This window comes from Strigops habroptila, chromosome Z (genome assembly GCF_004027225.2).
Source record: "Strigops habroptila isolate Jane chromosome Z, bStrHab1.2.pri, whole genome shotgun sequence".
Lineage (NCBI taxonomy): Eukaryota > Metazoa > Chordata > Aves > Psittaciformes > Psittacidae > Strigops > Strigops habroptila.
In genome coordinates this window covers 24,791,934-24,817,751 of record NC_044302.2, presented here as the reverse complement: position 1 = coordinate 24,817,751, position 25,818 = coordinate 24,791,934, and the positions used below count along the sequence as shown (strand labels likewise).

General features: G+C 49.5%; 1 protein-coding gene and 1 long non-coding RNA gene across 5 annotated transcripts; one reads left to right on the top strand and one right to left on the bottom strand.

The window, feature by feature from the left end:
* Window positions 1-426: 426 nt before the first annotated feature.
* LOC115619413 lies at window positions 427-2,090 on the bottom strand. The gene is made up of 2 exons (XR_003995009.1): window positions 1,853-2,090; window positions 427-670 (listed from the first exon to the last, which is right to left on the bottom strand). It is a non-coding gene; the product is annotated as an uncharacterized LOC115619413 (long non-coding RNA).
* A 234-nt stretch (window positions 2,091-2,324) lies between these two features.
* Window positions 2,325-16,904, top strand: NR2F1 (nuclear receptor subfamily 2 group F member 1). 4 transcript variants are annotated; one of them, XM_030511634.1, is made up of 4 exons: window positions 5,881-6,577; window positions 7,100-7,214; window positions 8,171-8,698; window positions 13,619-16,904. In XM_030511634.1, the coding sequence occupies exons 2-4, from the start codon at window positions 7,202-7,204 to the stop codon at window positions 13,897-13,899; spliced, it is 822 nt and encodes a 273-aa protein (XP_030367494.1). In that variant the 5' UTR covers window positions 5,881-6,577; window positions 7,100-7,201; the 3' UTR covers window positions 13,900-16,904. The 4 variants fall into 4 exon arrangements, with proteins under 4 accessions (XP_030367493.1, XP_030367492.1, XP_030367495.1 ...); XM_030511633.1 differs by lacking the exons at window positions 5,881-6,577; window positions 7,100-7,214 and adding an exon at window positions 2,325-4,938 and having other exon boundaries at window positions 8,174-8,698; XM_030511632.1 differs by lacking the exons at window positions 5,881-6,577; window positions 7,100-7,214 and adding an exon at window positions 2,325-4,938.
* Window positions 16,905-25,818: the final 8,914 nt, after the last annotated feature.

Here is a 25,818-nt window from a genome sequence, read left to right as displayed (position 1 = left end):
CCAAACAACATGGGGTGCCGGAGGGATGATCAGGCTGGGGGCCTGGGGGTGTTGAGAAGGTCTCCCCGCCAAGTGCCGCGGCCCCGGTCCCCTCCCTCCGCTCCGAAACCCCGAGGAGGGACGCGGCGACTTGCCTGGGGTGGCCGTGGGGCCAGGGCCGGCGACAGGGAGCCCGGGCCGGCGACAGGGAGCCCGGGCCGGCGACAGGGAGCCCGGTGCGGCGGCTAGGTCCGTCCACCTCCTCACAGGGTTTCTGCCTCTGTCTGCCTGTGTCTCTGTCTCTCTCTCTCTCTCTCTCCCCCTCTCTCTCCGTGCCTTGCTCTGCCTCTTTTACTCCCTGTCTCTTCACAGTCTGGGGAGTAAAATCTAGATGGTATACATACCGAGCTTGCTTTTTTTGTCCGATTTAATCTTATTCGTTTCACCTTTTCACTGACCAAAAGACAGGACCGGGAGTTTATTTGGAAAGAGGGGGAGAGAGGAAAGGAGCCTACTGTTGCATAGTCAATAACATCCTTTTTATCAATGCAATATACAATAGGCACGGCTTGGCCAAGGGACTCATTGAAAATCTCTTCATTATTTCGGGACAAAATCAAGCGTTTTTTCTGATCTCAGAAATGATGAAGGATTCTCCTCTCCAGCCGGCTCCCAGCCTCAGAATTCAGAGCTGAGAGAGAAAGAAGAGGGGAAAAAAAAAAAAAAATGTGATCGCCATACATCAAAGTTGAGAACTCTTTTTTCTTTTTTTTCCTTCTGGTTTTAATGGAAGCAACCTCTCTTTACAAAAAAAAAAAACAAAACAATAAAACTCCTGTCATACATTTCATCCCTTTTCCTCCCCCCAGCAGGTTTATTTTTCTCCCGGCTTCCACTCTGATTATAAACTTTCATTGGGAGCTGAGTGGAGGGTTTGGTGTGGAGTGATGTGGGGGGATATTTTATTTTCCTTATAATCATATAGTTTGTTTCTTCTTTGTCACACGGACCCAAAATTTCAGACCTCTGACAGAAAGGGGATATTGCCCAGAAGACAGGCTTGGGAGAAAGGAGGGACAGGGACTGGAATGCAGGGTATTCTTTGCTCCAGTACGGGTTTGTATTAAAAATGAAGAAGGGAAAAGGTAAATATATATATATTATTTTTTAAGGGACGTGTGTGACAGGCCGCAGACAGGGTCGGCGGCCCTCCCGTTTCCCACCCCCGGGACTCCCCCCGGCAGAGGGCTCGGTGCCCACTAGATGGCAGCCGGCGCCAGCGATTCCCGCTCCGCTCCGTTCCGCGCCGCCGCCTCCGGGGCCGCGGAGGAGAGCGGAGCGGGGCGAAACCCTCCGCGCATCTCCGCGGCACGGAGCATCTCACTTTTGGGGAGACGGCGGCAGTGGGGGGGGGGAGACCCCCGAGTGGAGGGCATTGCGCCGTGGGCGGTTTGGGCTCTGATAGCTCACACACCCCCCAAAATAATTGAATTAAAGGGGGGGTGGGGGTTTCCCACGCGGGAAGAGCGGAGCTCGGGGGAGGGGGCGGAAGGAGGGTAGGCATATCGAGGGGGGTGGAAAAAATAACCCAAAGTGGAATGGGAGCATGTGGAGATGTGGATATACGTGTGAGGGCAAGTGTGCAAGGGCGCGGGCACACGCGCGCCTGACCCTCCGTGCAGCCGGAGTATTTTCTACTCCATCATTAAAATCCCTGTCGCGGCTTTGGTGGTTCGGAGGTGAGGGAGGAACCGCGATTTCAGATGGGGGGAGGGGAAGGGAAGGAAAGAGAAATGGAAAAAGGAAATAAAAATAGGGGAAAAAAAGAAAAAGGGGAAAAAAAGAAGAATAAAAGAATGGGGGGGAAACCCACCAACTTTTCCCGTGGAGCCCACATCGTCCCCTTTTAATTCCTCCTTTCCGCCTATCGCAACGCATCCTCCTCTGTCGATGTGTGTGCTGGGGGGGGGGGGCTTGAAAAGAGAGAGGAGGAAGAGACCATAGACGACCCATACTAATCAGGTCTCAAAGTAAACAGCAGCGCAGGGCGATGGCAATGTAAATTCTGCTTGTCAGAAGAATCCCCTCTCTCTCCCTCCCTCCCTCGTTTCCCCCCCCCTTCCCCTCCCTTCCCCATCCCAGTCAGTAGGTAGCAGAGAATTAAAAAAAAAAAAAAAATAAAAAAAAATATATATATATATATAAAAAGGGGGGGGAGAAAAACGAGGGGGAGCGCTGGGGGGGGCAACCAATGGAGTGCGGGAGGCTTGGCTAACCTTAACCTCCCACTCCCCCCCCCCCCCCAATTCAGGGCTCTGACCAGTCAGTCGCCTTTGATTATCAGTTGCCAGCAGCCCTTCTCTTGGCTCCTTGACACGCGCTCCATATAAGGCAGCGATCTCCATAGAAACGTGTCAGTTTCAATAGTAGTGTCAAAGTTCACTATATACAGACATTTCGAGCAGATCCCCCTTTCGGAAACATTGCTCTGCTAGGCTTTCCGTTTAAACGCATTCATTTTTCGGGTCTCTCTCTCCCTCTCTCTCCCTCTTCCCTCCCCCCCCTCCCCTTTCTTGCATATTCTATTAGTTGTGTGCTTTTCCCCCCTCTCTCTCTCTCTTCTCCCCCTTCATCTCCCTCTTCTCCTTCCTTTTCTTCTTTTTTCCACCCTTCCTCCTTGTGTCTTTCGCTTCATTCCTGCAGGAGAAGAGAAGAAGAGAGAGAGGTGAAACTAAAAAAAAAAAAAGGAAAGAGAAAAAAAATTCGGAAAGAAGTAAAAAAGGGGATAAAGCAGAGACGGGGGAAAGAGGAGAAAAAAAAAGTCCGGAAAGGAGAGAGAGAACGCGTTCATATCTTAATACCGTTATTATTTTGACCATTCTTGCCTATTTTTTTTATTTTGGGGGAGGGCTTCTCTTGTGGCCGATGAGTTTTTACCCGAAATACCTTTTTCAGGCGAACTAAAAAAAAAAAAAAAAAAAAGAACCTTTTGGGGGGTCGATTTCCACCGATCTTTTTTTTTTTCCCTCCTTCTTCCTCGCAACCGGCATCGTGCGCTCTCACAGGAGAAGAGAAGAAGGAAGGGGCAAGAAAGAGGAAAAGAAGAGGATTTATTTACCCGACCTACTTTGGATCTCTCTTTTTTCTGCGCTTGTCATTATTATTCCCGTCCTCTATTTTTACACTTCGCAGTGAATTCGTCTCCTCTGCCAATTTAGTCACATCCGATTTTTTTTTTTTTTTTGAGAATTTTTTTTCCCCCTTTTTTTTTAAAAAAAAAAAAGGCGAGAGGGAGCGCGAGCTAGCGAGCGAGAGACAGAGAGCGAGAGAGAGCAGCTCGGGAGAGAAAGAGCAGCGACCGGCAACCTCCTCCTCCTTCGCCACCGCCGCCGCGACAGGAGATCAAACTGCTTCTGCTCCCCGCCCGCCTCCTCCGCGCTCCCCGGCCCCGCCGCCCTGCATGGCTGACGGCTCCCTGCCCTGGACCTGGCCTCCGGACACCTCCATGCCCTGATCGCCGGCCGACGGCTCCTCTCTGCACCTCCCGCCTCCCCGAGCACCGGCAGCGGCAACAGCCTCCGCGGGAGCGGCGGCGGCGGCCGGGCCCCGGCGGCGGCAAGCGGCGACCTCCTCCTCCTCCACCTCCTCCTCCTCCTCCTCCACCTCCTCCTCCTCTTCCTTCCCCTCCTCCTCCTCCTCCTCCTCGGCGGCGCCGCGGCTTCCTCTATGCCCGCACATCCTCCGCGCTCGTAGCGCCCGGACCGCGTGTGTGCCCGTGCCCGTGTGCGTGTGCGCGAGTGGGGGAGCCCGCCGTGTGCCGGGCGTGTGCGCGCCTGCCTGCCTGCGTGTGCGTGTCCGGCGTGCTACTCCTCTGAATGCCTCTCCCGACAGCCTTGTTTGCCGTTTCTGATTTTGCAACTTGAAGTGGCGGCCGGTGTGGTTGGGGTTTGGGGGGGGGGGTGGGAGGGGGTAAAGAGAGAGGGCGCGGAGAGGCGGCGAGAGCCGCGGAGAGCGGGAGCGGAGAGGGGAAGCGGCCAGGCGGGGGCATTTTAAAGAAGACGGGAGGTGGGGGGGAAAGCGCAGGAAAGGGCAGGGAAGGAAAGGGAAGGGAGGAAGAGGAAAGGAAGAGTGTGGTTTAAAAAAAAAAAAGAGAGAGGGAGAGAGGGAGAGAGAGGGAAGGGAGAGAGGGAGAGAATCCTCTGTTGCCCCCTCCCCCTCCCTAAAAAAGAAGAAGAAAAAAAAAAAATTAGCGAGAGCGAGAGGAGGGGGGCTCGCGGCGAAAAATAAATAAAATAAAGAAAACGGCAGGAGCGGCTCCAGGCGGCAGCGGCAGCAGGGCAGCGGCGGCGGCAGCCGAGGCGGAGGCAGGCGGCAGGCAGGGTCCCCTCGCTCCCCGCTCGCCCCCTGCGCCCGGTCGGCCGCCCCCCGCCCGCCCCCCGCCTCCCTCCCCTGCAGCCCGCAGCGAGACGCGCCGCTCCCCAGCACTTTTTTGGGCCCGAGATATGGCAATGGTAGTTAGCAGCTGGCGAGATCCGCAGGAAGACGTGGCCGGGGGCACCCCGAGCGGCCCCAACCCCGCCGCGGCGCAGCCGGCCAGGGAGCAGCAGCCCCAGCAGCAGCAAGGCGGGGGCTCGGCAGCCCCGCACACCCCGCAGACCCCCAGCCAGCCGGGACCCCCCTCCACGCCGGGCACGGCCGGGGACAAGGGAGCGGGCCAGCAGGGCTCGGGGCAGAGCCAGCAGCACATCGAGTGCGTGGTGTGCGGGGACAAGTCCAGCGGCAAGCACTACGGGCAGTTCACCTGCGAGGGATGCAAAAGTTTCTTCAAGAGGAGCGTCCGCAGGAACTTAACTTACACATGCCGCGCCAACAGGAACTGTCCCATCGACCAGCACCACCGCAACCAGTGCCAGTACTGCCGCCTCAAGAAGTGCCTCAAAGTGGGCATGAGGCGGGAAGGTGAATATTTCTTCCCTACTATGCTCTATCTCTCTCCTTCTCCGTTCCTTCCTTCCTCACCCCCCCTCAACCTCTCTCCCCTCCACCCGCGGCTGGGCAAGGCGTACGTGTGCGAGGGGCTCTTTCCGTCTGTCTGTCTGTGCGTCTGCCTGTGCATACGCTGGCACCGGTATGCATAGACAGCATATATGTATATTTATATACATACATATATATGTGTGTATATATATATGAATACACACGCGCGCACACGCGCGGCGTGCACACACATACATATATATATAAGCATATATATATATATTTACGTCTCTCCGTGGCGATCTAGGTCTCTCCCTCTCGCTCCCTTTTCCCATGCACATGTCAATCTCTTCCTGTGCCTGCACTCCATCTGGCAGCTTTGCGCCAGGTTTTGTTGTTATTGTCGATGGTGGTTGGTGGTGTTTTCTTTTGCTTTTCGGTTTGTGCCTCCTGCCCTCTTCCCGCTCCTCCCCACCCCCTTCCCCGGCATCGCCGCGCTCGCCCCTTCCCTGCTCATTGTGCAGGAAATTTATTATTATTATTATTTATTAGTTATTACTATTATTATTACGGCCGCTCGCTAAATATTTATAATTTAAGCCGCTATCTCCGCTCCCGAGTGTGTGTGTGTGTGCGTGTGCGTGTGTTTGGATGTGGTTTTGTCTATTGTTGGCATGAGACCGGGGGGTGGGGGGAGATACATCTCTCTGCCGTGCGAGATGTGCTTCCATTCAGCTTCCTTTCCCCCACCACCACCCCCTTCCGCCCCATCATTTCTTTTTAAACCCGCAACACTTCTCGGTACGATCCATTTTCCCAGCCTCTTTTTTTTTTTTTTTTTTCTCCCCCCCCCCCCCCGAAAGAAAGATGAAAGACGTGTAAGTAGGGAAGAAAAGAGGAAAGGGGGTGAAAAAGAGGAAAGGGGGGGTGGAAACGGGGAAATGTGCTACTGTATCTCTGCTTCCCTGTGCTTCCCGGTGCCCTGGAGTGTGCTTCTGTGCGAATTTGGCCTTGTTTTCACTCCATGCGTTTAAAGGAAAGTTTGTGACTGAACCGGGTTTCTGTACTTCTGTCATTTCTTTTTTTTTTTTTTTCCCTTTCTCTTCTTCCTCTTTAGCACGCTGCTCATTTTATTTCTTCATCAAACTCCACCCTCTCCTTAAAGCCTGCATACAAATCGCGATTTATAACCTATTTACCGGTTCTTCTCATTTTAGCACAATCCGCAGCCTGCATCTGGCAGCGGGCTCCTCACCATTTCCAACTGCTCTGCTATTTATTTATTTTATTAATTCCTTTTTTTTTTTTTCCCTCCTCCTCCTTTCCAAGAGTCGCTGTGGTTTTCCTCGCTTTCAGGCTCATTCTCGCGTGGGAAGGTTTCCTGCCTTCCTTTTTCTCCTCGAAACGTATTTTCTCGGTTTGCAGTCAAAGTTTACCCTGTGACTGTAGTTAAAGATGTCTTAGAGTCACATCAGCGAAACAGTCGATTTTGCAGAGCGGGGATTACTACTGCCTTCATTGGTTTTATAAATATACATTTTATATGCCACAAGGAAAGGAATGAAGCTGCTCCAGATCTGAAAGAGCTCGCAAATATGACGACTTCATTGGCAGCTTCAGGGTCTGTTGGTAGGCGTCGGGGGGGGGGGGAGGAAGGGAAAAAAAATAACCTAGAACGGGGGGGGGGCGGAAGGAAGGAGTAGGAAAAAAAATCAAAAAAAGGCAAGTTGGAATTGTGCTCGCAGTTAATTGATAAATAACTGCCATGTTTACAAGGAGGTGGGAGAGGTGGGCTGGAGAGAGGTCCGGCCCGGGAGGCGAGAGGAGGAGGAGGGCTGGGAGGGGGAAGAAAGGAGAAAGTTGGGAAAATGCGGTGGCACGCCGGAAGGATGAGTGATGTGCGTGCGTGTGTGTATGTGTGTGTGTGTGTGTGCGTGTGTGCGCGGGTGTGCGGGGAACGAGCCCTAGCAGCCGTGTCTCCCCCCGAAGTTACCTTTGTTTACATGGCTGGCACTGGTGGAGTAAAACACACGCACACACTGGGAGAAAAAAAAAAAAACAAACCAACTTTGGTCAGCTTTCGGGACTCGAGGCATGCTTACGCTCTGTGTGGAGATGGTTAATGAATCCAGTGTTTTTGCAGTTGCAAGCTTGTGCATTCACTGTGCAACGCTGACTGCAGGCTTTTGCAGTGGCAACAGCGCACCAAAGATATTAATTACACCGTCCCCCTTTTTTTCCACGAATGTTTGGCTATTGTAAGTTCGGACCTTTTAGTTTTATTTCCACCTTTCCCTTGATAATATTTAATCTTTCTCTTCCTTCTAGCAGGGAGAACTTTGCTGGGCGGGGGGAGGAGGGGGTGTCCTCTATGGAAAGATGTTTCTGTGTAATAAAGTTAGCAATGGGGAGGTGGGGTCTGCGACCTATTCCAGCTTAAATGGTAACGACGCGGTATTTTCGAAGAATACGAACGCATTTGTTTTGGTCTTTTTTAAAATTACTCTTATTTTTATATATGAATTGTTTTATTTTATTCCATTTTAAAAAGCTACACAGCAGTTCACTAGTAAATCTCAGTGCTACCAGGGCAATCGGCTGGGATCCACAACAGAACCTAGCTGTATTTTTAACAGCTGGCTGTGATTTTTAACCTCACTTTCTCACTACCCTAGGAATACTTTTTTTTTTCATTTTATTTCATTTATCTATTTATTCTCTTTTTCTTTATTTCTTTTTTACGTACGGCGGCTGCCTTTTGTTGCGAGAGGGGTGGCGGGCTGTGGAGGGTGTGTGTTGTGTGCGGATTTGTCTTGTTTGCCTTGGCTTTTTTTTTTTTCCTTTTATTTTTGGGGCTTTTTTTCTTTCTTTTTAATCTGTGTTTATTTTGTGAAGCCTGTCTACGCTGGGGAGGGCGGGAGCTGTGCTTGGCTGCCGCTGGGCTGGGGCTGCCTGAGCAGGGGTCGGGGCCGGGACCGATGCCGGGTCGTGTTGTGGGGCTGATGCAGGTCGGCTGCAGCTGCCCGGCTCCGCATGCTTCTGTTTGTCCGTGCCTGTGCGTGTATCGGGGGCGAGGAGCAGCTCTGGGGTATGTGTGTGTACGGGGCGGGTAGAAGCCCAGCATTGTCTCCGGCTGGCTGGCAGCGCCGCCGGGGCGATGCCTGCGATCCTCCTGGATGCACATTTCCTCTCCTTCTTTCCTTCTTTTTGTCAGCGGTTCAGCGAGGAAGGATGCCGCCCACCCAGCCCAACCCCGGCCAGTACGCCCTGACCAACGGCGACCCACTGAACGGGCACTGCTATCTCTCGGGATACATCTCCCTGCTGCTGCGGGCCGAGCCCTACCCCACCTCCCGCTACGGCAGCCAGTGCATGCAGCCCAACAACATCATGGGCATCGAGAACATCTGCGAGCTGGCCGCCCGCCTGCTCTTCAGCGCCGTCGAGTGGGCCCGCAACATCCCCTTCTTCCCCGACCTGCAGATCACCGACCAGGTAGCTCTGCTGCGGCTCACCTGGAGCGAGCTCTTCGTCCTCAACGCTGCCCAGTGCTCCATGCCCCTCCATGTGGCCCCACTCCTGGCCGCCGCCGGCCTCCACGCATCCCCGATGTCGGCCGACCGCGTCGTCGCCTTCATGGACCACATCCGCATCTTCCAGGAGCAGGTGGAGAAGCTGAAGGCGCTGCACGTGGACTCGGCCGAGTACAGCTGCCTGAAAGCCATCGTCCTCTTCACCTCAGGTGAGAGGGCGGGCGGGGGGGCAGAATGTGTGTGAAAAGAAAAAGAAAAAAAAAAATGAAAAAAAATATTTACCTTTACAATTTTGTAAAGAAAAGAGCGCCCAACGCATACGCCCCGGCCCAAGGATCGACCTCCCCCTCAGCCCCACCGATGTGTTGGCATTTTAACACCCACCCCTCCAAGTCGTTATAAATATATATATATCAAATATATATATCTCAAATTTTTATATATATCTCAAATTAAGTGGAGGCGGTGGAAACATGCATGTTAACAATTTTTCGCTTTTGATAGATGGTTCGAATTAACTAGCGGAGAAGTGCATTAGCGTCGCCTTTGAAGTGCTCTGGTCGTAGCCTATAAGAATATAATACGTCTTCTATTATTGTAACCTGCGAGGGAGAAATTTATAAACATCAAAGGCGAGCGATGAGGAGGAAATATAAGAAATGGAAACAAGGCGAGATAAGAGGCCTGCCAGTGTCATTTTTTAATTATTATTCTAATTATCGCCATGATGGGGCTAATTGCCACTTTTTCTGCTGGTTTGTTTTTCTCCCCCCCCCCCTTAATTTTTTTTTTTTTTAAACCCATCCTCCCCCCCCCCCTTTCCCCTTCCTCCTCTCTTGTTCTGGTTTCTTCCCCCTCTTCCGAACCGGTCCTCCCAGTTAGCGATAACTAAACAGCTCTGATAAATCTGGCTCGAGACTAGGCCGAGGCAAAATTAAAAGCATTCCTGAACAAAGATAACAAATCGTTCAAAGGCCTTGTTTAACAGTAAGCAGTTTATAATCCATCAATATTTGTTGCCTTTCATGCATGAGAAATAGTATTTACATTGTATTAAAATTACTCCTAAATTTGCACAATATTGTAATGTAGCAAATGTAGTATTAATATCGATTTGAACATCAGATAATTTATTTAGACAGGAGTATCTAATTTGTACGCAGGGTGGTCGGAGACGTGTACTGTGACTGCCCCCTTTTACTTCCAGTGCAAATGCAGTCTCGCAGCGTTGGAGGGAATATTTCTTTGCCCAGGATAAAGTGCAGATCTTAAAACAAATGGAAGATTTACTGAATAGCCAGCTCGACATTTTAATGTATTTTGTCTTTATAAGTCTTCCTGATGGAAACATGTTTTTCAAAAGCGACAAAGAGACCTGCCGGCATTTATCAGGCTGATTTAACTCCTGCAGCCTGCCTGCAGACTCCCAGACTTCCCCTTCCCATTCATTTCAGGGTGCCCATCAAACGCAGAGGAGGTCGGGGAGAACCCTCCTGGTTTTATTATTACTACTATTTATTTTTCCTTTTGCCTAGACCCAACTTGGAGACATTCTTCTCGAGCAGAGGGGGCCTGGCCTGTGCCTTGGCCCTTCCACCCACCAAAGGCCCAGAGAAGGGGATTGCCCCAGATGGGGACATTTTGGTGGAGATATTATTTTTTGTTTTCTCTCCTTCTCTCCTCTCTTCTCTCCTACTCCCATGTTTCCCCTTTACCTTCCCCAAATGATGGACCTTGGCTAGAAATCCTGGCAATAGAGGACCCCTTCATTTACGCATGTTAATAACAAATATAAGAACTAAATATTTGCGAGGGGAAAAGCCCCTTCCCACGGCGGAGCAAAGCGTGAATGGGGTTCAAGGAAGGGAACAATAATATTATTTTGGAGCAGGATGGCACGGGGCATCTCAGAAAATGGAAATACAGCTGTCAGGAGTAATCTACCCCTTACTCCCACCCGCACATTTCCACTTTTCGCTATACTTGTTTTGATTGCTTAGCCAGAGGGGAATTCGTGGGAAGCCTTTCTCAAAGTCTTATAAACAAACTTTGACTGATGGAAAAGACATTTTTAGGCATATTGTCCAAAGTCTTTCGCTGACAACTGAGTATTTTGAGCTGGCATGTGTTTCTCCTGTTGTGGTTTTTACATTCGGGCTCCGGATAGCATGTATTTAATCGGTAAAATTCTGGACACCACCCAATGGCTGGGTCGTGACCTAAAACCTGTTCCTTTCTTGCCTTCTTTTTTTCTTTTCTTTTTTTCCTCTTTTTTTCCTTTTTATTTTTTTTTTTCTTCCCCAAACACTTCAGAGATATTAATTCCTGCACTTACCTTTTTCTCTTCATAAATACATATTTCTAGGAAGGGACGGAGCCATATAACATAAATCTAATAAATCTACTTTTAGTGCAATAAGAACTTTGATTTCTAGTTAGATGCCAGCTGATTACATCTATATTTTCTGAGCACTAAACTCTTCTGAACATGTAACATGAAATACATTCCCGCCACTACAGACGGGAAGGCTGGAGTGTGCTGAACAGTAATGGTTATTTATTTACATAATTTCTTTTCCATAGACTGCAGGAAGAAATATAGAGCTTTCCCTTATTGACACACTGCCGTATAAAAAAGTGAGGCACACACAGGATTTTCACATTAGCCCACTTCTGAGATGGAATCATAATTCACTCCTGGTAAACTGGGATTGCATCATTTCTCCCATGGATTGCACCTCTCTGGGCTCCATAATCTAATCGAGCTGTGCATCCCTTAATTAATATTATTTTTAATCCCATTCTGAGCGGAGAGTTAAGATTTCCCACCACCATCTTCAAGGATGCAGAATAAAAACCGAGTAAAGACATATGCCAGACCTCTTAAAATGATTAAAGCTCCATAGATATTATTGCCATGAGAAAATCCTGAGTGTTTGGAGGTCTAAGTCGAAATCCAAGGCATATTTTTCTAAACACCCCATCCCCCCTCCCAATCTCCCCAGGCTGGGGCCCTTCTAGCCAGCAACTTCCCTGTCTGCATTGTCCAGTGACTTGCAGTTATAGGTGCACTTATCATAAATATCTGATAAATATTTTACTAACCTTAAGGGTATGACATATGGGGCATAAAGAAAAAAGCCCTGCTAGGGTGTCAGTAAGACCCTTTCATATTGCATTGTTTGGAAGTTGAATAGGATCCTAATGCATAATGAGCAGATAATGCATGTAAAATAGCAAGACATATGTAAATATGGAGTGTGATTTGTGGCAACCAACATATGAACAGGCCTGTGGTTTAGATATATATTGCAAACAGGAACAGGCCCAAGCTTTTGATAGATCTATATGTTGCAACCTGGTGCTTTAGATGTTGCAAAATATCCTTGCATTAAAGGTATGGATTAGCAGAGCAGCCTGGCTCAGATAATTGTGTATCTGAGGGATGCCAAGTCCGTATCTCAGGTCAAAGGTTCTCCTCCTCAGAAGTTCCTGAATTATGGCTTGTTTTGTTTGTGTCTTTGCTCGAGGCCATAGTATTGTAGATGAAGGTGTTCAGAAATCTTTGTAAAGCCAGTTCTTGATATGGGAAAACTTAAACTTCAAAAGTGCAGTTGCCACAGATGGTTTTGGGTTTTGGGGGAGGGGGGGGAGGGGAACTTTGAATAATTTGGTGTGTCTTTCCAGGGTCATAACTCTACATTCACATTTTTGTAATGTCCTTTTGGGGGCCATTAACACGCATTAATTCATATACAGACCTATATATTAGCAAAGTCTGGCTTTGATCTGTGTTAAACCGCAACTGCCAGCTGACTGCTTCCGTCTGATCCTGATGTGTTGGAGGGGCTTTTTGTTTGGGTGTTTTTTGTTTAATTTTAAAATATTTATTATTAATCTCTGAAACGATGTGGATGGTTCCAACCATCCGGGCATACCCACCACTTTTCCACGACTGCACTTTACTGCACAAGTCCCCCAGTAAGCAGCCTGTGCACAGTTTATCCCCGGTTTGGGGGTTCACAAAGATGGGTCATGCAGTTCACGTGTCAATGCACAGACGCACCTACAACCTCTCTGCGTGTACAAATGCACACAGGAAGGCGCAGGGTAAGGTGTATCAGGGCAAACGCATGGATGTGAGGGGGTTTCTGCTCCCGGATTGGGATGCGTTTACCCGGGTGGTATCGTTCTGAGGGTGCCAAGGGATGAGTTTCTGGCCCTATAGGTGCCATAGGGACCTACAAGGAGTCCCTCAGGCCACGTTTAGGCAAGGCTTACCCCTGCAGCCCTCCACAGCTTTGTGTCTGAGAGCTGCAGGCGCCGGCTTAGCGCAAGCCCGAACTAACCCACTACCCGTTTTCCGCCGGATTTATCTCGCAGCCGACAAAGTCGTGCCCAACTTGCCATGGGTGGCGGCGGGGCAGGGACAGAGAGGACCCCTTTTCTCTCTGCCCCTCCTCTTCTCCCGCGGGCCGGCTCCCTGTCTACCGCTGCAGGTCCCAGCCGCTGCCTGCCCATAATGTGTAGCCATGTCGACAAAATCCCTCTGCATGTGCGTGCCTCCGTTTTTCACCTTTGTTATTATTATTTATTATTAATAATTATTACTATTTTCCCCAGTAATCCTCCATTTTCCCCCACCCTCGGTGTTATTTAAAGGGGGCTGTTACCGCTTTCCAGCAGCCCTGTGAAGGGCTCGCTGAGGCCGGGACGGCGCTCCTCGGAGCGAAGTGTCCGTGTGTCTGTCCCTGTCCGTGTGTCTGTGTGTCCGATGGCGGCGCAGAAGGCCTGAAGGGTGAGGGATGTGGGGGTCGGGGGCTGTGTGGGCACCCCACTGCGTCCCCCATGGAGATAACCGCGAGGGCTGCGAGGAGCGGACAGGTCGTGTTGTTTATTCGGCGGCTGTGCGGGATGATGATGATGGGATGATGATGGGATGGGGATGGGATCGATGGGGGGGTGCACTTTTGGGGGTGCCCCCCCATCCCGGCAGCGCTTCTCCGCGCGCTTCTCAGCCACTAACCATCTTTCCCCCCGCCCTTCCTCCTCCTTCCCATCCTCCTCCTCCGCTCCCTCCCGCCGCCGCCGTTCCGCGGCTGCCTCCGCGGGCTCTGTGCGACGGACAGACGCTTGCGGCCTGTCGGATGCTGCGCACATCGAGAGCCTTCAGGAGAAGTCCCAGTGCGCGTTGGAAGAGTATGTGCGGAGCCAGTACCCCAACCAGCCCAGCCGCTTCGGGAAGCTGCTCCTGCGGCTGCCCTCGCTGCGCACCGTCTCCTCCTCCGTCATCGAGCAGCTCTTCTTCGTCCGCTTGGTAGGTAAAACTCCCATCGAAACCCTCATCAGGGATATGCTACTGTCGGGGAGCAGCTTCAACTGGCCTTACATGTCCATCCAGTGCTCCTAGGGCCTGGTCCGCACCCCCGGCAGAATAGCGGAGGAGCGGCAGAGGCTGGAGCGCTCGCACCGAAGGGCAGTCGGGGTGCGGGGGGGGCCCGGGAGGCGGACACCGAACAAAAGAAAGGGCCGAGTAGGAGCAGAGGTGTGGCCGTGGCGGGGAAGGACGGGCCTCGCGTCCGCAGAGGTCGTGGTGTTTTTATTTTATTTTTGGTTTTTTTTTTTTTTTTTTCCGGAAAGGAGGACAAAAAAAAGAATTTAAATAATAATAATAAAAGAGACAAAAATGGCAAAAAAAAAAAAAATAAAAACAAAACAACAAAAAAAAAAAAGAGTATTGAGGGGATATTAATCACACCTGAAGGGGATACTGGATTTTCCAGGATTTATTGTGGACTGTTGTTGATATATGCTGTACAGTAACAAACAAAACACGTCGAAACTGAACTGAATCTTGTGTAGAGTGAAGAAAAAAAAAAGAGCAAAAACAAAGAAAACAAAACAAAACGATTCCACGCGCAAACACTTAACGAGCATTGTTACTCATTTTGTAAAATATTAGTCTTTATTTTCATTTTTTGTAAAACTTAAAACACCATATGCGCATAAAGGAAGAAAAAAGAAAAAAAAAAAAAGAATCGAGAATTAGGGGAAAAGAACATTTTCCAAATAATTATAAAAAAAATTGTCCTGTGTCTATGTATCTATATCTGTTTTGTATTTTTTTCTGGTTCCAAACCAGGTTTCCTGTGATTCTATACTAATAATTTTTGATATAACCCTTTGCTTCTTATAATGAGTGCGATATATGTTGTCGAAGCTGTTCTTCAAGAATTAAAATTGAAGTGAGAATTTAAACAAAAATAAAAGAATTTAGCAAAGAAAATCAACTTATCACCCCACAACCCATGAGTCTTGTTACTTGCAACATGCCAAGAGTTCACCAGGAAAAAAAAAAAATCTAAAAAAAAAAAAAAAAGGAGAAAAGACACAAAACCCCAAGCCAAACTACCTGGTTTTTTAGCTCCTTTACTGGTGTTAAAAGAGAGAAGTTAAAAAAAACATGTGAGGGGTCACCAAGCCATGCAAAGTACGTGATGTCCAAGACTTGGCTTGGCTGTGCAAGCATAGGGCTGAGTGCTGGAGGCCTAGGCCATGGTGTGGTGCCTTACTGGGACCACATGACCCATGGGCCTGTCCTGCTGGCCAACCCTTTGTGGAAATACATTGTCCCATCAGCTGGGGATGTTTCTGCTGGGTTCCCACCTTGCTGCTTGCTCTTGGGTGCCGTGGGGCAGTGGATAGAACTCGTCATATGCCACCACCGTCGCATGTGCAGTGGAAGGCATACTGTAGCCATGACGCTCCTGCTCTTGTTGATGGCTTTCTGGTTTGGGGGGCTTGGGGTGGGTTGGTTTTTTTTTCCTTTTTCTTTTTTTTTTTTTTTTGCTTCTTTCCTCTTATTTTCCACCCCAAGGACCTGCAGACCCTGGTGGTGTGTGCTCCGGTGTGCACACCTTGCGCTTGCTGCCAGCTGAAACATCCCTCTCGCTCTTTCTCCTGACTCCAGTCGCTGTGCGTGAAGGGTATTCCCAGCCCATTAATATAGAAATCCAACTGGATGCTCGCTCATTGGGTGGCGAGCCAGCACGTTCTGTGTGTGCTCATGTGCCACAGCCATGCACAAAACATGGTCTGCGACCCACCACAGGGGCCCCAACTACGTACCCAAAGCACTGCTTCCTTTTGGCTCGTCCTTTTTTTACAAAGAAAACTAAAAATCGTTTCTCTAATGGAGCTCTTTAGAAGGTAAAGGCTTCACAATGCTCCTAGCTGGTGGTGCGGATCTCTGTAACAGCTTTCAGTGCATTAATGTTTTATAGGATCTGAGACAGAGCTGTAAGAACACATACTACCAAGGGAGCTCTTCTTAACATATTAATAAAGCTGGATCTTTAAAAATAACATTCCCCCCTCACGCAGGCACCTCCCGTGCCCTCTAAACAAGCCTGGATGAGGCAGGCTTTTCAGTTTGTGGAGTCATGGGCAATGTTTTCCTTTTAATTTGCTGTCCTCCATACTCTCCTTCTCTCTCTTCCCTCCTTTCTCTCTCTCTCTTTTTTTTTTTTTTTTTTCGTTCTTTGCATTAACAAGATCCTTCAATCCAACTCGCTTGGGGTTTTTAATATTCTAGGCGCAGCAGATCCGAGGTGAAAGCAGCTCTATACAGTAGGCACTTATAGCTGGGTAATCAACACTGAGGGCAGATCCTCTATGGGGGTAGAGCCCATTTCAGGACGGAGAAGCAACCTGTATTCATAGGTGCTGGGGTGGAGTGAAGGGGGCACAGATGATTTCAAGACCTGGACACACAAGGCGGAGAATTAGACAGGCACACAGGCAGGCGGACAGACAGACAGATATCCTGCCTTTTCTTCCTCGCATGGACGCTGCATAGGAGACAGCTTTGTTCCTTGCCCTGGTCGTCTTCCCAGGGCGGAGGGATTCCAGTAGCCCTTTCGGGCTGCCAGGGGGAGCAAGCGGGGATGCTCAGTCCCAGGGGGTGCTTGGAAGAAGCTCTTCAACATTGTGTTTTGGTGGGATAGGTGACTGGGGACCCAGCTGGATTAGCAGTTAGAGCTAACAAACAGACAGATCAAACAACAAAAACGGCAACAAAATAAATAATTAAAAAATCAACAAAACAGAAAAACCCACCACAACAAAAATAATAAACAAAACAAATGGGGATATCGGAAGAGAAAGACAGGTCTCGGTTTCTTCCAACGAGATGTAAATATATTCATTACAGTATTATCCCACTGATGAAAACAGATAAACTTTTTCGTAGGTCAGAAACGTATTTTTCAATTAATTTTCATATTTATGAATAATAATAACCCACCGATTGCCAAGAAACTTGCAGGTGTGGAGGAGGTGTACGAGATGCACTTATTTCCATGTATGTGCCTAGAAAGAAGTGTTTCAATCCCTTATTAAACTTTGCTTACAAGACGGTATCGTGTTCTGAAGTATTAACTATCCAGTCTGCTGTTGTGTTGGTGGATGTTTTCCTTTGCCATGCTCCAGCCTCTCGGGCACTCATATGGCGGCTAAAAATATTGTATAATAGCTTCACCTAGTGCTATTTGATCAAAACACAAAAAACCAAACAAACAAACAACAACCACAACAAAAAAAAAAAAATCTGTGATTGTGGATAGGGGCCGAGGTCCCTCTGCAAGCTTCTGCTGACTTGTTCTAACCTACAATATAATATTTTAAAACCAACTCCAGCTACATTCTTCCTGCCTTGTTGTCGCCGGGCGCTGCCCCCGGGGGGCTCCACGCCAACCCCCAAGCTCCTCAGGGCGGGCTCTGCAGGGCATCCCCATCCATCCCCGCATCCCTGCATCCCTCCCTGCCGCAGGGCTCGGCTGTCCCTCCTGTGCCCACCAACCACTGCTTGCAGCTCCAAGGTGGAGGGGGGGGGGAGGATTTGGGGAGAGGATTTGGGGGTGGGGGCGACCCTCCTACCCCAGCCCCACGCAGGGGGCCTGCTCAGGGCACGGCAGATACAAAGGGCCCCCCCACCTCTTAGCTCCTCTCTAACTAGCTTGCCTCCTCCCACCGCCCAATTAGGCCTTTTCTATATATTCAATCGAATAAATATTTGGAAATGCTGCTAAGTGGTAGATTGAACCCGAGCTGAGGCGGGGGCGGGGGTGTTGCCGGCGGTGGCAGGGGCAGAGCAGCGGCTGGCGTCGTGCCCCCCGTCCTTTACCTGCCGCCCGGCGAGGGCGAAGGGGCTTCGAAGCCCCTTTCCCGGGGCTTCCCGACATTCCCACATCCCCGGGGCGGGGTGCACCACCGTTTGGGCAGCTCAGCCTCCATACATCCCTCACACCTACAGGGGAGAGGGCGATGAGCCCACTCCCGCTTGGAGGGAAAAGGGGAACCCCGACTTTCCCCGGCCCCCTCGAAACCAAACAGAATTGGGGGGCGTGGGATGCTATCGCGAGTGGCCTTTCCCACCTCCACCCCTAGAAACGGCTAGTCCAGGCTCAAAAGGCCCTTTCCCTTCAAGGTACGGGGCGGGAAGGTCTCGCACGAAAAGCTCTGGGGTCATGGCCGGTGGCAGCAGGAGTAACACAACAAAAAAGTGATTTTTGCCTTGCTTCACGAGCAGGAAACTGTTTGTCTCCCCACACAAAGAGATAAATGTATTTTTATCCGAAGGAAAGGGATTAATAGATCCTGCGGGTTTATTGTATTTATTTTACGCGTTTGCTTATTTATTTAAATTACCTGAGGGGTATGTCAGCCAGGCACCCCTTCCCAACAGGCAGCAGACGTGACCCGGTGCCCAGGGGTGCGCAGGCAGCGCAGGCAGCTCAGGCAGGGACAGCGGCCTGGACGGACTCTACGGCGGACGGACAGAGGGGCGGAGGGCGGGAGAGGGGCTCAGGGTTTGCCGCAGCCACCCCACTGGCAGCGTCCAGGCGCAGAGCCGCTGGCGGGAGGTGTGCACGGCTGTTACAGGCAAGCCGAAGTGCTTCCTCTGGTTTCACGGGGCATTTTGACTATTCAAAGCGTTAGTTTTGAAGTCTTGAAATAGCAAGTTTGGGGGCTTTGGGTTCTCTCCCCCTTTCCCTCCTCCCCCCTATCTTTACCCTGTCTGCTTTACCGCGAGAAGTGGGAATCGGTTCCCTCACCTTTCCCCACTTTTCTTCCCATTTCTTTACATCTTAGGGCTGATTTCAGAAACCGCGTGACCCCCACGAAAACTGTCTATACATTTGTTTTAAAAGGCTCCCTTTCTAATGGGCTTCACAGTCGCTGACTTTGACGTGATGTTGTTGGGGTTTGGCGTTATAATCCCTAGTGGGTCAGACCGGCTGAGGATGAGTGTCCTGCAGTGATTCAGAAGCGCAGCAAGAAGGACGAATAAATACATTTCCAAAGCCACAGCTCTCGATTGCCATGGGTAGACCCCTTGTCCGGCTTGCAATCCTGCAGGGTTTCCCGGCGCTGGTGACGTGAAGAATCCCTCCTGTGAGAAGGAGTTTTCGAGGGGAAATAAAAATAAATCTAAGGGAAGGAAAAAAAGAAAAAAAAAAAGGAAGAAGGAGAGAGAGAGGGAAAGACGGAAGAGGAGAGAGATATAAAAAAGGTAAAGGAAAACAATGAAAGAAGGAAAAAAGGAAAAAACAAACCCAGAGGCATGAGGAAAGAGTTGAGTGAGGGAGGAGATCCGAGAGCACAAGTGGAAACTAATAAATCTCTTGTTAAAGTGCTTGCTCAGGATCCATGGATCCATGGTGTCACCAGATCTTTTACTTAGGAAGCCAAAGAGTTTTATTCCTAAATGAGTTAAAGAGCCATTTACCTCTGTCGTGTTCTATTCATCAAGCCACAAGTCGAGAGTCCCTAACATGAAACTATTCGTTTGCTTACACAACCAGCTGGGTGCAATTTCACATCTGAGATATCTATCTGAAAGCGCTTCTCATTTATTATCCTTACTTGTCAGTGAATCCATTTTCCAACTTTTTTTTCTTCTTTTACCACAACTCCCCCCCCCCCCCCCTTCTTCATTCGTGGAAGGCTCTGGGTTTAAATGCTCCCTTAAATATTTCAGCTCCTACCCCTTCTCTCCTCCGATCGCCTTCAGCGCAAAATAGCTGGGAAAAAAGGCTGAAACTGCAGAGGTGGGTAAATCGACCACTTCACAAGGCAGCCCCCTCATTACCGCTCCTGCCCGCCTCTCCCTGTCTTCCAAAGCCTGTCTGACAATGTTTTGGGGTTCCCCCCTCCCGTCGCCCTTAGATTTAAGTGAGGGCATCCCCACTGGGCATATTCCCATGCCTGCCTCAGCGCAAGGTGCAGCCACCTGAAAAATAGAACTACATTATCCAGCTCTAGGGAAGTGCTGGAGTACCCGCACTCTGACACTTGTGGGGCCGTAGTTGGAGGGAGACGGGGCGATTTTGGTAGTCACAGCGGGGCAAAGGCTCATGTGAGAAGGAGGAGGGTGGTGGTATTCAGTTGAAGGCTTGGGGAGGGGCGTCAGGATCCCTTCTCCCACCCCCACGTGGCTTCCACTAAAAATACAAACACACGACGTGAAACGGGCCAGATCGGTTTATAAACGTAATTGAGGGGAAAGAAAACAATTAACAAAAGGGACAGTGGGAAAATGTATCCCCCCTCCCTTTTCTTACCCCCAATTTTGAAAAATCAGGGTAATGTGAGTAGTGTTTCAAAGCAGGACCGTCTAGCTGACAAGGGACTCACTGTTAGTAATCTCAATGATGGCTGTATAATAGTGTATATACATCTCCTTGTCTGCAGAACCCTCCATCAAGCTTAAAGCAATGGATCAAATCCAAAACTACAGTGTATAAAATATCCCTAGTTGTTTTAAAAAAAGAAAAGGAAAAACAAAAAGGGAAGAAAGGACGGGGACGGACGGGGGGAGGCAGGCTCCTTGAAGGAGAAGCGGGCTAGTGGCTGTATCCTATTGTGTTGATTTAGGAAGGCATTTGCTGTATATAAAACGTTTAACGCTGGTCCTACCATTGTTCGGCCAGATAAATTAAGACACCGGCCAGAAGCGTTGCGGGTCACGGTGGATCCCTGCGAGGAGTGAAAGGTGCCTGTGTGTGCCAGGAGGGAACCCATGCTTCATCCCGCGCTGCGAGGGGGTGATGAGCGTTCCCCAGCAGCCTCTGGACCTGCGCTGACAACTAACAGAGATATCCAGCTCACCACCATACGGCCTTCTCCCTTTTGTCCACCGGCTCCCGCCCCTCCACTGCCCGCACTGCTGCCCGCACGGCTGCCCGCACTTCCTTCCGCCTCACTTTGACTATTTTAAACGTATTTTCCCCCTTCTTTTGCTCGTGGGAGCGAGGTGTGTGTGTGTATCTGTCCGCAGCTCCCAGCATCACCTCAGGGTTCACAGCAAGACGGTTTGGGCATTTTTCCACCGCATTTCTTCACTTTTCCAGGGACACTAATCACCCCGCGGGGTCGGAAGCGCCGGTGCCTTCTTTCTCCCCCAACACGAGTCCCCCCGTTTGCTCTCCTTTCCTCTTCACCACCACCCAGGGTTAGTCTTACTTTTTACTTGAGGGGTGAACCCGCTCCACTCAAAAAGCTGATAAAGGAGTCGGGATTTGCACTCACAGGCCAGCAAAGCACTTTAAACCCCAGTTTTGAGCCAAACTTCATTTCTGTGCGCCTCAAGAGCCACAAAAACTTCCAGCAAAGTAGCTGCGGCTCCCTGAAGTGATAAATAAAACTATTCAGGTACTTTCTTTTTTCTTTCTTTTTTCCAAGAGAGCCATACAAATTGCTCCATGTTGACAGATGTTTGTCACTTAGTAACTTCTTTCCAAGTGTCCCCCCCCTTTTCTCTCCCCCACCGCCCTCCCCTTCTCTAAGCCTTCTTCCGAGCTTGCTTTGTTGTTTTAAAATATGCATGTCTCTCAGGAATGCAAGTCACGAGTCCAAACTTCGTGTCCAACCTCCCACAAGAAATGATCCTTTTATAGGGAACCCGATATGTCTCAATCTGCACTTCGCTCAAAGACTCTGGATATAGGGCACTGGTCCCTGCTCAAAAATAACTCCTCTGAAACGCCTTTCCACCTAAAAAATCCCCAAGAATGACTCCCAGGGAAGAAATATAACTCCCATAATTAAAGGCGGCAGCGGTCAGAGGGGAATGCAGCCTGAAGGAAAAAAAAAAAAAAAAAAAAATAAAGAAGGAGAAAAAGAAAGTGAAAGAAAAAAAAAAGAAAAAAAGCAAAAAAAAAAAAAAAAAAGCAGAAGGGGGGGAAACTGAGAGGGGAGAGTTTTTATTTCTGTGCTCGTGGCACTGGGCCGTCATTAGCAGCAGGTTTATCAAGACGAGTATCAGTGGCAGCTCCGGGTGCGTGGTGAGAAGGCGTCAGTTCGTGAGGAGCAGAAGAGGAGAAATGAAGGCGCAAAAGCCCAGCTCCGAGAGCAGAGTAAGTGACCCTCAGCACAAAGCAGGAGCCAGGGACCGCCGGGCTTTGAATCAGCAGACGGAGCTGGCTTGCGAGTACGAACAATAGCATGGGAATGGCAAGAGGAGTGGGATGGGATGAGGAGGGGACACACACGCACACGGGAAGGCGGGGGGACACTGGGAAATCCCGCGTGGGAGTCCGCCCCGAGCTCCCGTCCCTTCCCCGCGGGAAGCCCGTGTGGCGGCGGCTGGGATATAGGGATGTAAGGATATTGGGGTGAAGGGATGGAGATGAGGATGGGGATGGGGAATGGGGCCTGTCCCGGCTTATTTACGTATAAAGGCAAAAAAATTATTAAATAAAAGGAAAATAAATATATATAAGGAGAAAGGAAGAGGGAGGGGAGTGAGAGAAACTTCCCAAGTGATGAGAAACAGATGAGCTCCTGCCTGGGTCACGTTTGCTCCCCGGCCCTGATGCGAAGTGACGTCAGCAGTTGCATACCCTATCGTCGTCAGAGCGAGCGGGACAGGGAGAGGAGAGGGGCCTTCCGTCACCCTTCCCGTCCCTCCTTCCCCCTCCCTCTCGGGACAAACTTCCATTGGGATTATGCAGAACCGTGCCCGGGGAGCTCCTGGCCCAGGCGACACCTTCGCTTTCCCCCTACCCCGCCTTGTACCCCAACATATGGGTGGCCCGCGGGCCCCCTCGCCTATAGTAGCCTATGGTAAGGGACGACTTCCCAGCAATACTTACAGCAGCGCTTTTAATACGCACCAGATGGTTCTCAAAGAGGCTGCCCCAGCCAGCGAGCAACTCGGTTTTTACTCAGCAGCATTTTGTTACAATTATACTCCATGCTGAGATCAATTTTATTAGTGACCCCCCCCTTTTTTTTTTCATATTTTCACCATTTAATGTTGAAAAAACCAACCCCCAACCAAATCCTTGGCAAAAGACCGAGAGGCAGGAGTAGTGGCTGCTGCCTCCGGATCGCAGTCAGCTCTCCTCATCTTCATTAATGAGACACTCCTGCCTTGTGTGTGTATACATGTGTGTACAGACAAATAATACATATGCATATTTATTCATTATATTTGATCAATAACGCTCCTATTTGTTAAACCTCAATTGAGTGCTCTCCCCCTCCTGATAACTAACATCACAGGACGATAAATATTGCATGCGGTTAATTATTATGCCAATGCGTTATGCCTCGCTCCTCTTCGGTACTCAAGCCTCTCGTAAAACTCCACGCAAACACGAGCATCTCTCGCAGATATTTTGCTGCGAAGAGGGGGAAAGAAACCCAACAAAACCCCCCAAAAAACCAAACCCAACCAAACAAAAAAAGCCCAACAACCTAAAAACCCCCAACAAACCCAAACCAGCCCCTTGAAGTCTCTGAATTCTTAAACATTGACAGGAGGAAACTGGGGCTAATGCTTTCCTGCCAGCTAAATGCTCTGCTCTTGGGGAGAGAGGGAGCAACCCTCGAATTCTAGAAAACATCCCAGAGCTTTTATTCCACTGCCCGGGATGTGTGAGCACGTCGTTCAGAATAGCTACAGCCAGAATCAAGGGGATTTCTTATTCTGGTGGAGTTTTGCCATTCCCTTTCCACTGTACAGCAGAAAGACTGGTCTCTGCGTGGCCGTCCAAAAAACTAGTTTACTCCTTTGCAGGTGTGTTCTCCCTACACAAAACCTTTTTCCCACTTTCATAGGAGCTCTTAATTTATTTCTAACTTACCACCACCACCCCTGCTAAAATCACGGATGTTTATTTTATTAATATAACCTATACCTTGGTTATGCCGGGAATAATACGCCTCAACTAACAGTCCTTTAGTAAATAATAGAGGCGCTCTGGATGCTTTCCAATGTTACACATGTACTTGGTCATAAAATGGTATGTGAAAAAAATTAACATCTGCTTTCCTAAAATAAAGTGTCGCAACTAGCTTTTTATGAATGCTTTCCTCATTCTAAAAAGAAATATGTAGAGATAAATTGGCATCCATATGTATAGCATATTTATAATGGTTTTAGGATTTGAAGGTAGCTGTTCAGTGCATAAGCCATTTAGAACTGACGTTTTAAAAGCTACTTAACCTCAGACATCCTTGAATCTTAAAGAAGGATTCCCAAAACGATATTATTTAAATTTGCTGTAATTTAATTGCATATCAGGGAGGAACTGTGCACAGGCATGGTCCCGGATGCTGTGTATTACACCGCTCCAGCTCAGATTTTATTTACCTGCGTCCTGAACACGTCCTCCCCTCTTCCCTTCAGACCAGATGCCCAGAAAGTGGGATGCAGCTCCCTCTTCATCCTCCTTCCTCAGCTCCCACCTTTGTCCCGGGGCCGAGGCAATGCTTCCCTGCGCTTCTCGCTCCCGGGCTATTTCATGAAGCTTTTGTCCTTTGTTTGGGGAGGGGGGATCGAGATCTACATCCACCCCCTGTCTTTTCTACCATTTCTGTAATAAAAAGGCCAGACGCTTTCCCGGAGGAGCCGCCGGAACGTTTTGCAGATATTCTATCTGCACCCAAAGTGACCCTCAGCTGCTTCCCCGCAGAAAGGAGCTCTCCCCCCTGCCCCACATTGCCCTGCCATAACTAAGATGCCACAACCTACCGATCTGGGACACCCCGAGCCGCCCCATAATGCGACCCCCTACCACGGTTGATCCACGCTGGGGGGAGCGGGACACACATACACGGATGAAGCTGCACCTTCTTGGGATCAGGGCATGGGACACACACACCCCCCTCAAATCCCGGCCACACTTTGTACCCCTCTCTAGATTTAAGTTCTCGGGGGGGGACCCTCCTCACTGCCCCGCAAAGCCTAGGGCCTATCTTAACTTAACTCACAAACCAGGGGTACCAGAGGATTGGGGGGTTGCTGTCCCCCCGAGAGGTCCCTGTGCTCTCCCCCCCCTCCCCAGTGCCCGTATGCAGAGGGGGCAGAGTGGGCCGGCCTGCTCATTGGGTGTGGGGAGAAAGGTTAAGGAAACGGCCCCTTTCTGACTGACAGGGTGCTTTTTTCTTTTATTTTTTTCCTTTCCTTTCCCTTTCCTCCCCACCTCCTTTTTTGCCCAGAAAGCTGCAGCTGACACGGACGGGGGAATTTCCAGTGATCTTCAGAGTTCCCCTGCTATTTACTTTGGTGGGGTGGTTGGCTTTCTCTGCCACCGAAGCTAGTGCAGGAAAATGTGGGGTTGGGGCTCAGCAGGGAAAAGTGATGCACAATTTCTGGATAGAAAAAATAACCCAACACTCAAACCCCACCTCCCCTCAACCCTGCCTGGGTTGATAAAATCATTAAAATATGCAAAGTGACAGGAAGTTTGGGTTTATGAGGACAAACAGAAAGTGGACAGAGCCAGCAGGGAGAGTCACACTTTAAGACAGGGGGTCTTTATTTATAGACGGTGTATTTATGGGGAAAGAAAGGGAATATCTTACAAAGCTTCCACTATACTCCCGATAACAAAACCTGTCACATCTTTACCTCTTGCTAGAAAAGAGTGAATGTCCTCATTTGAACATCTCTAAAATGATTATTAGATGCCTCTCTCAGAAATCAGTTTGTGAGACCGAGCCTGAAGCACACACACACACACAGACAGAAAAAAAAGAAAAAAAAAGAAAAAAAAAGGGGGGGGTGGGTGGAGCGGGGGAAGAAAAAGAAAAAAGAAAAAGGAGTGAGAGAGAGAGGGCAGAGATTTGTTCAAGCTGTGTCCATCTCTTATTTTACCTTCTCAATACCTCTGGAGTATCCCTCCTTCCACACTCTCGCTGAAGGACCTTTCGTTAGTACTAGCAACCCCTGCTTTAAAATAAAAGATTGACACCAAGGGTGGGGGAAGAGTAAGAAACTCAGTTCACAGGGTTTTTAAAAATAATATTATTATTTCTT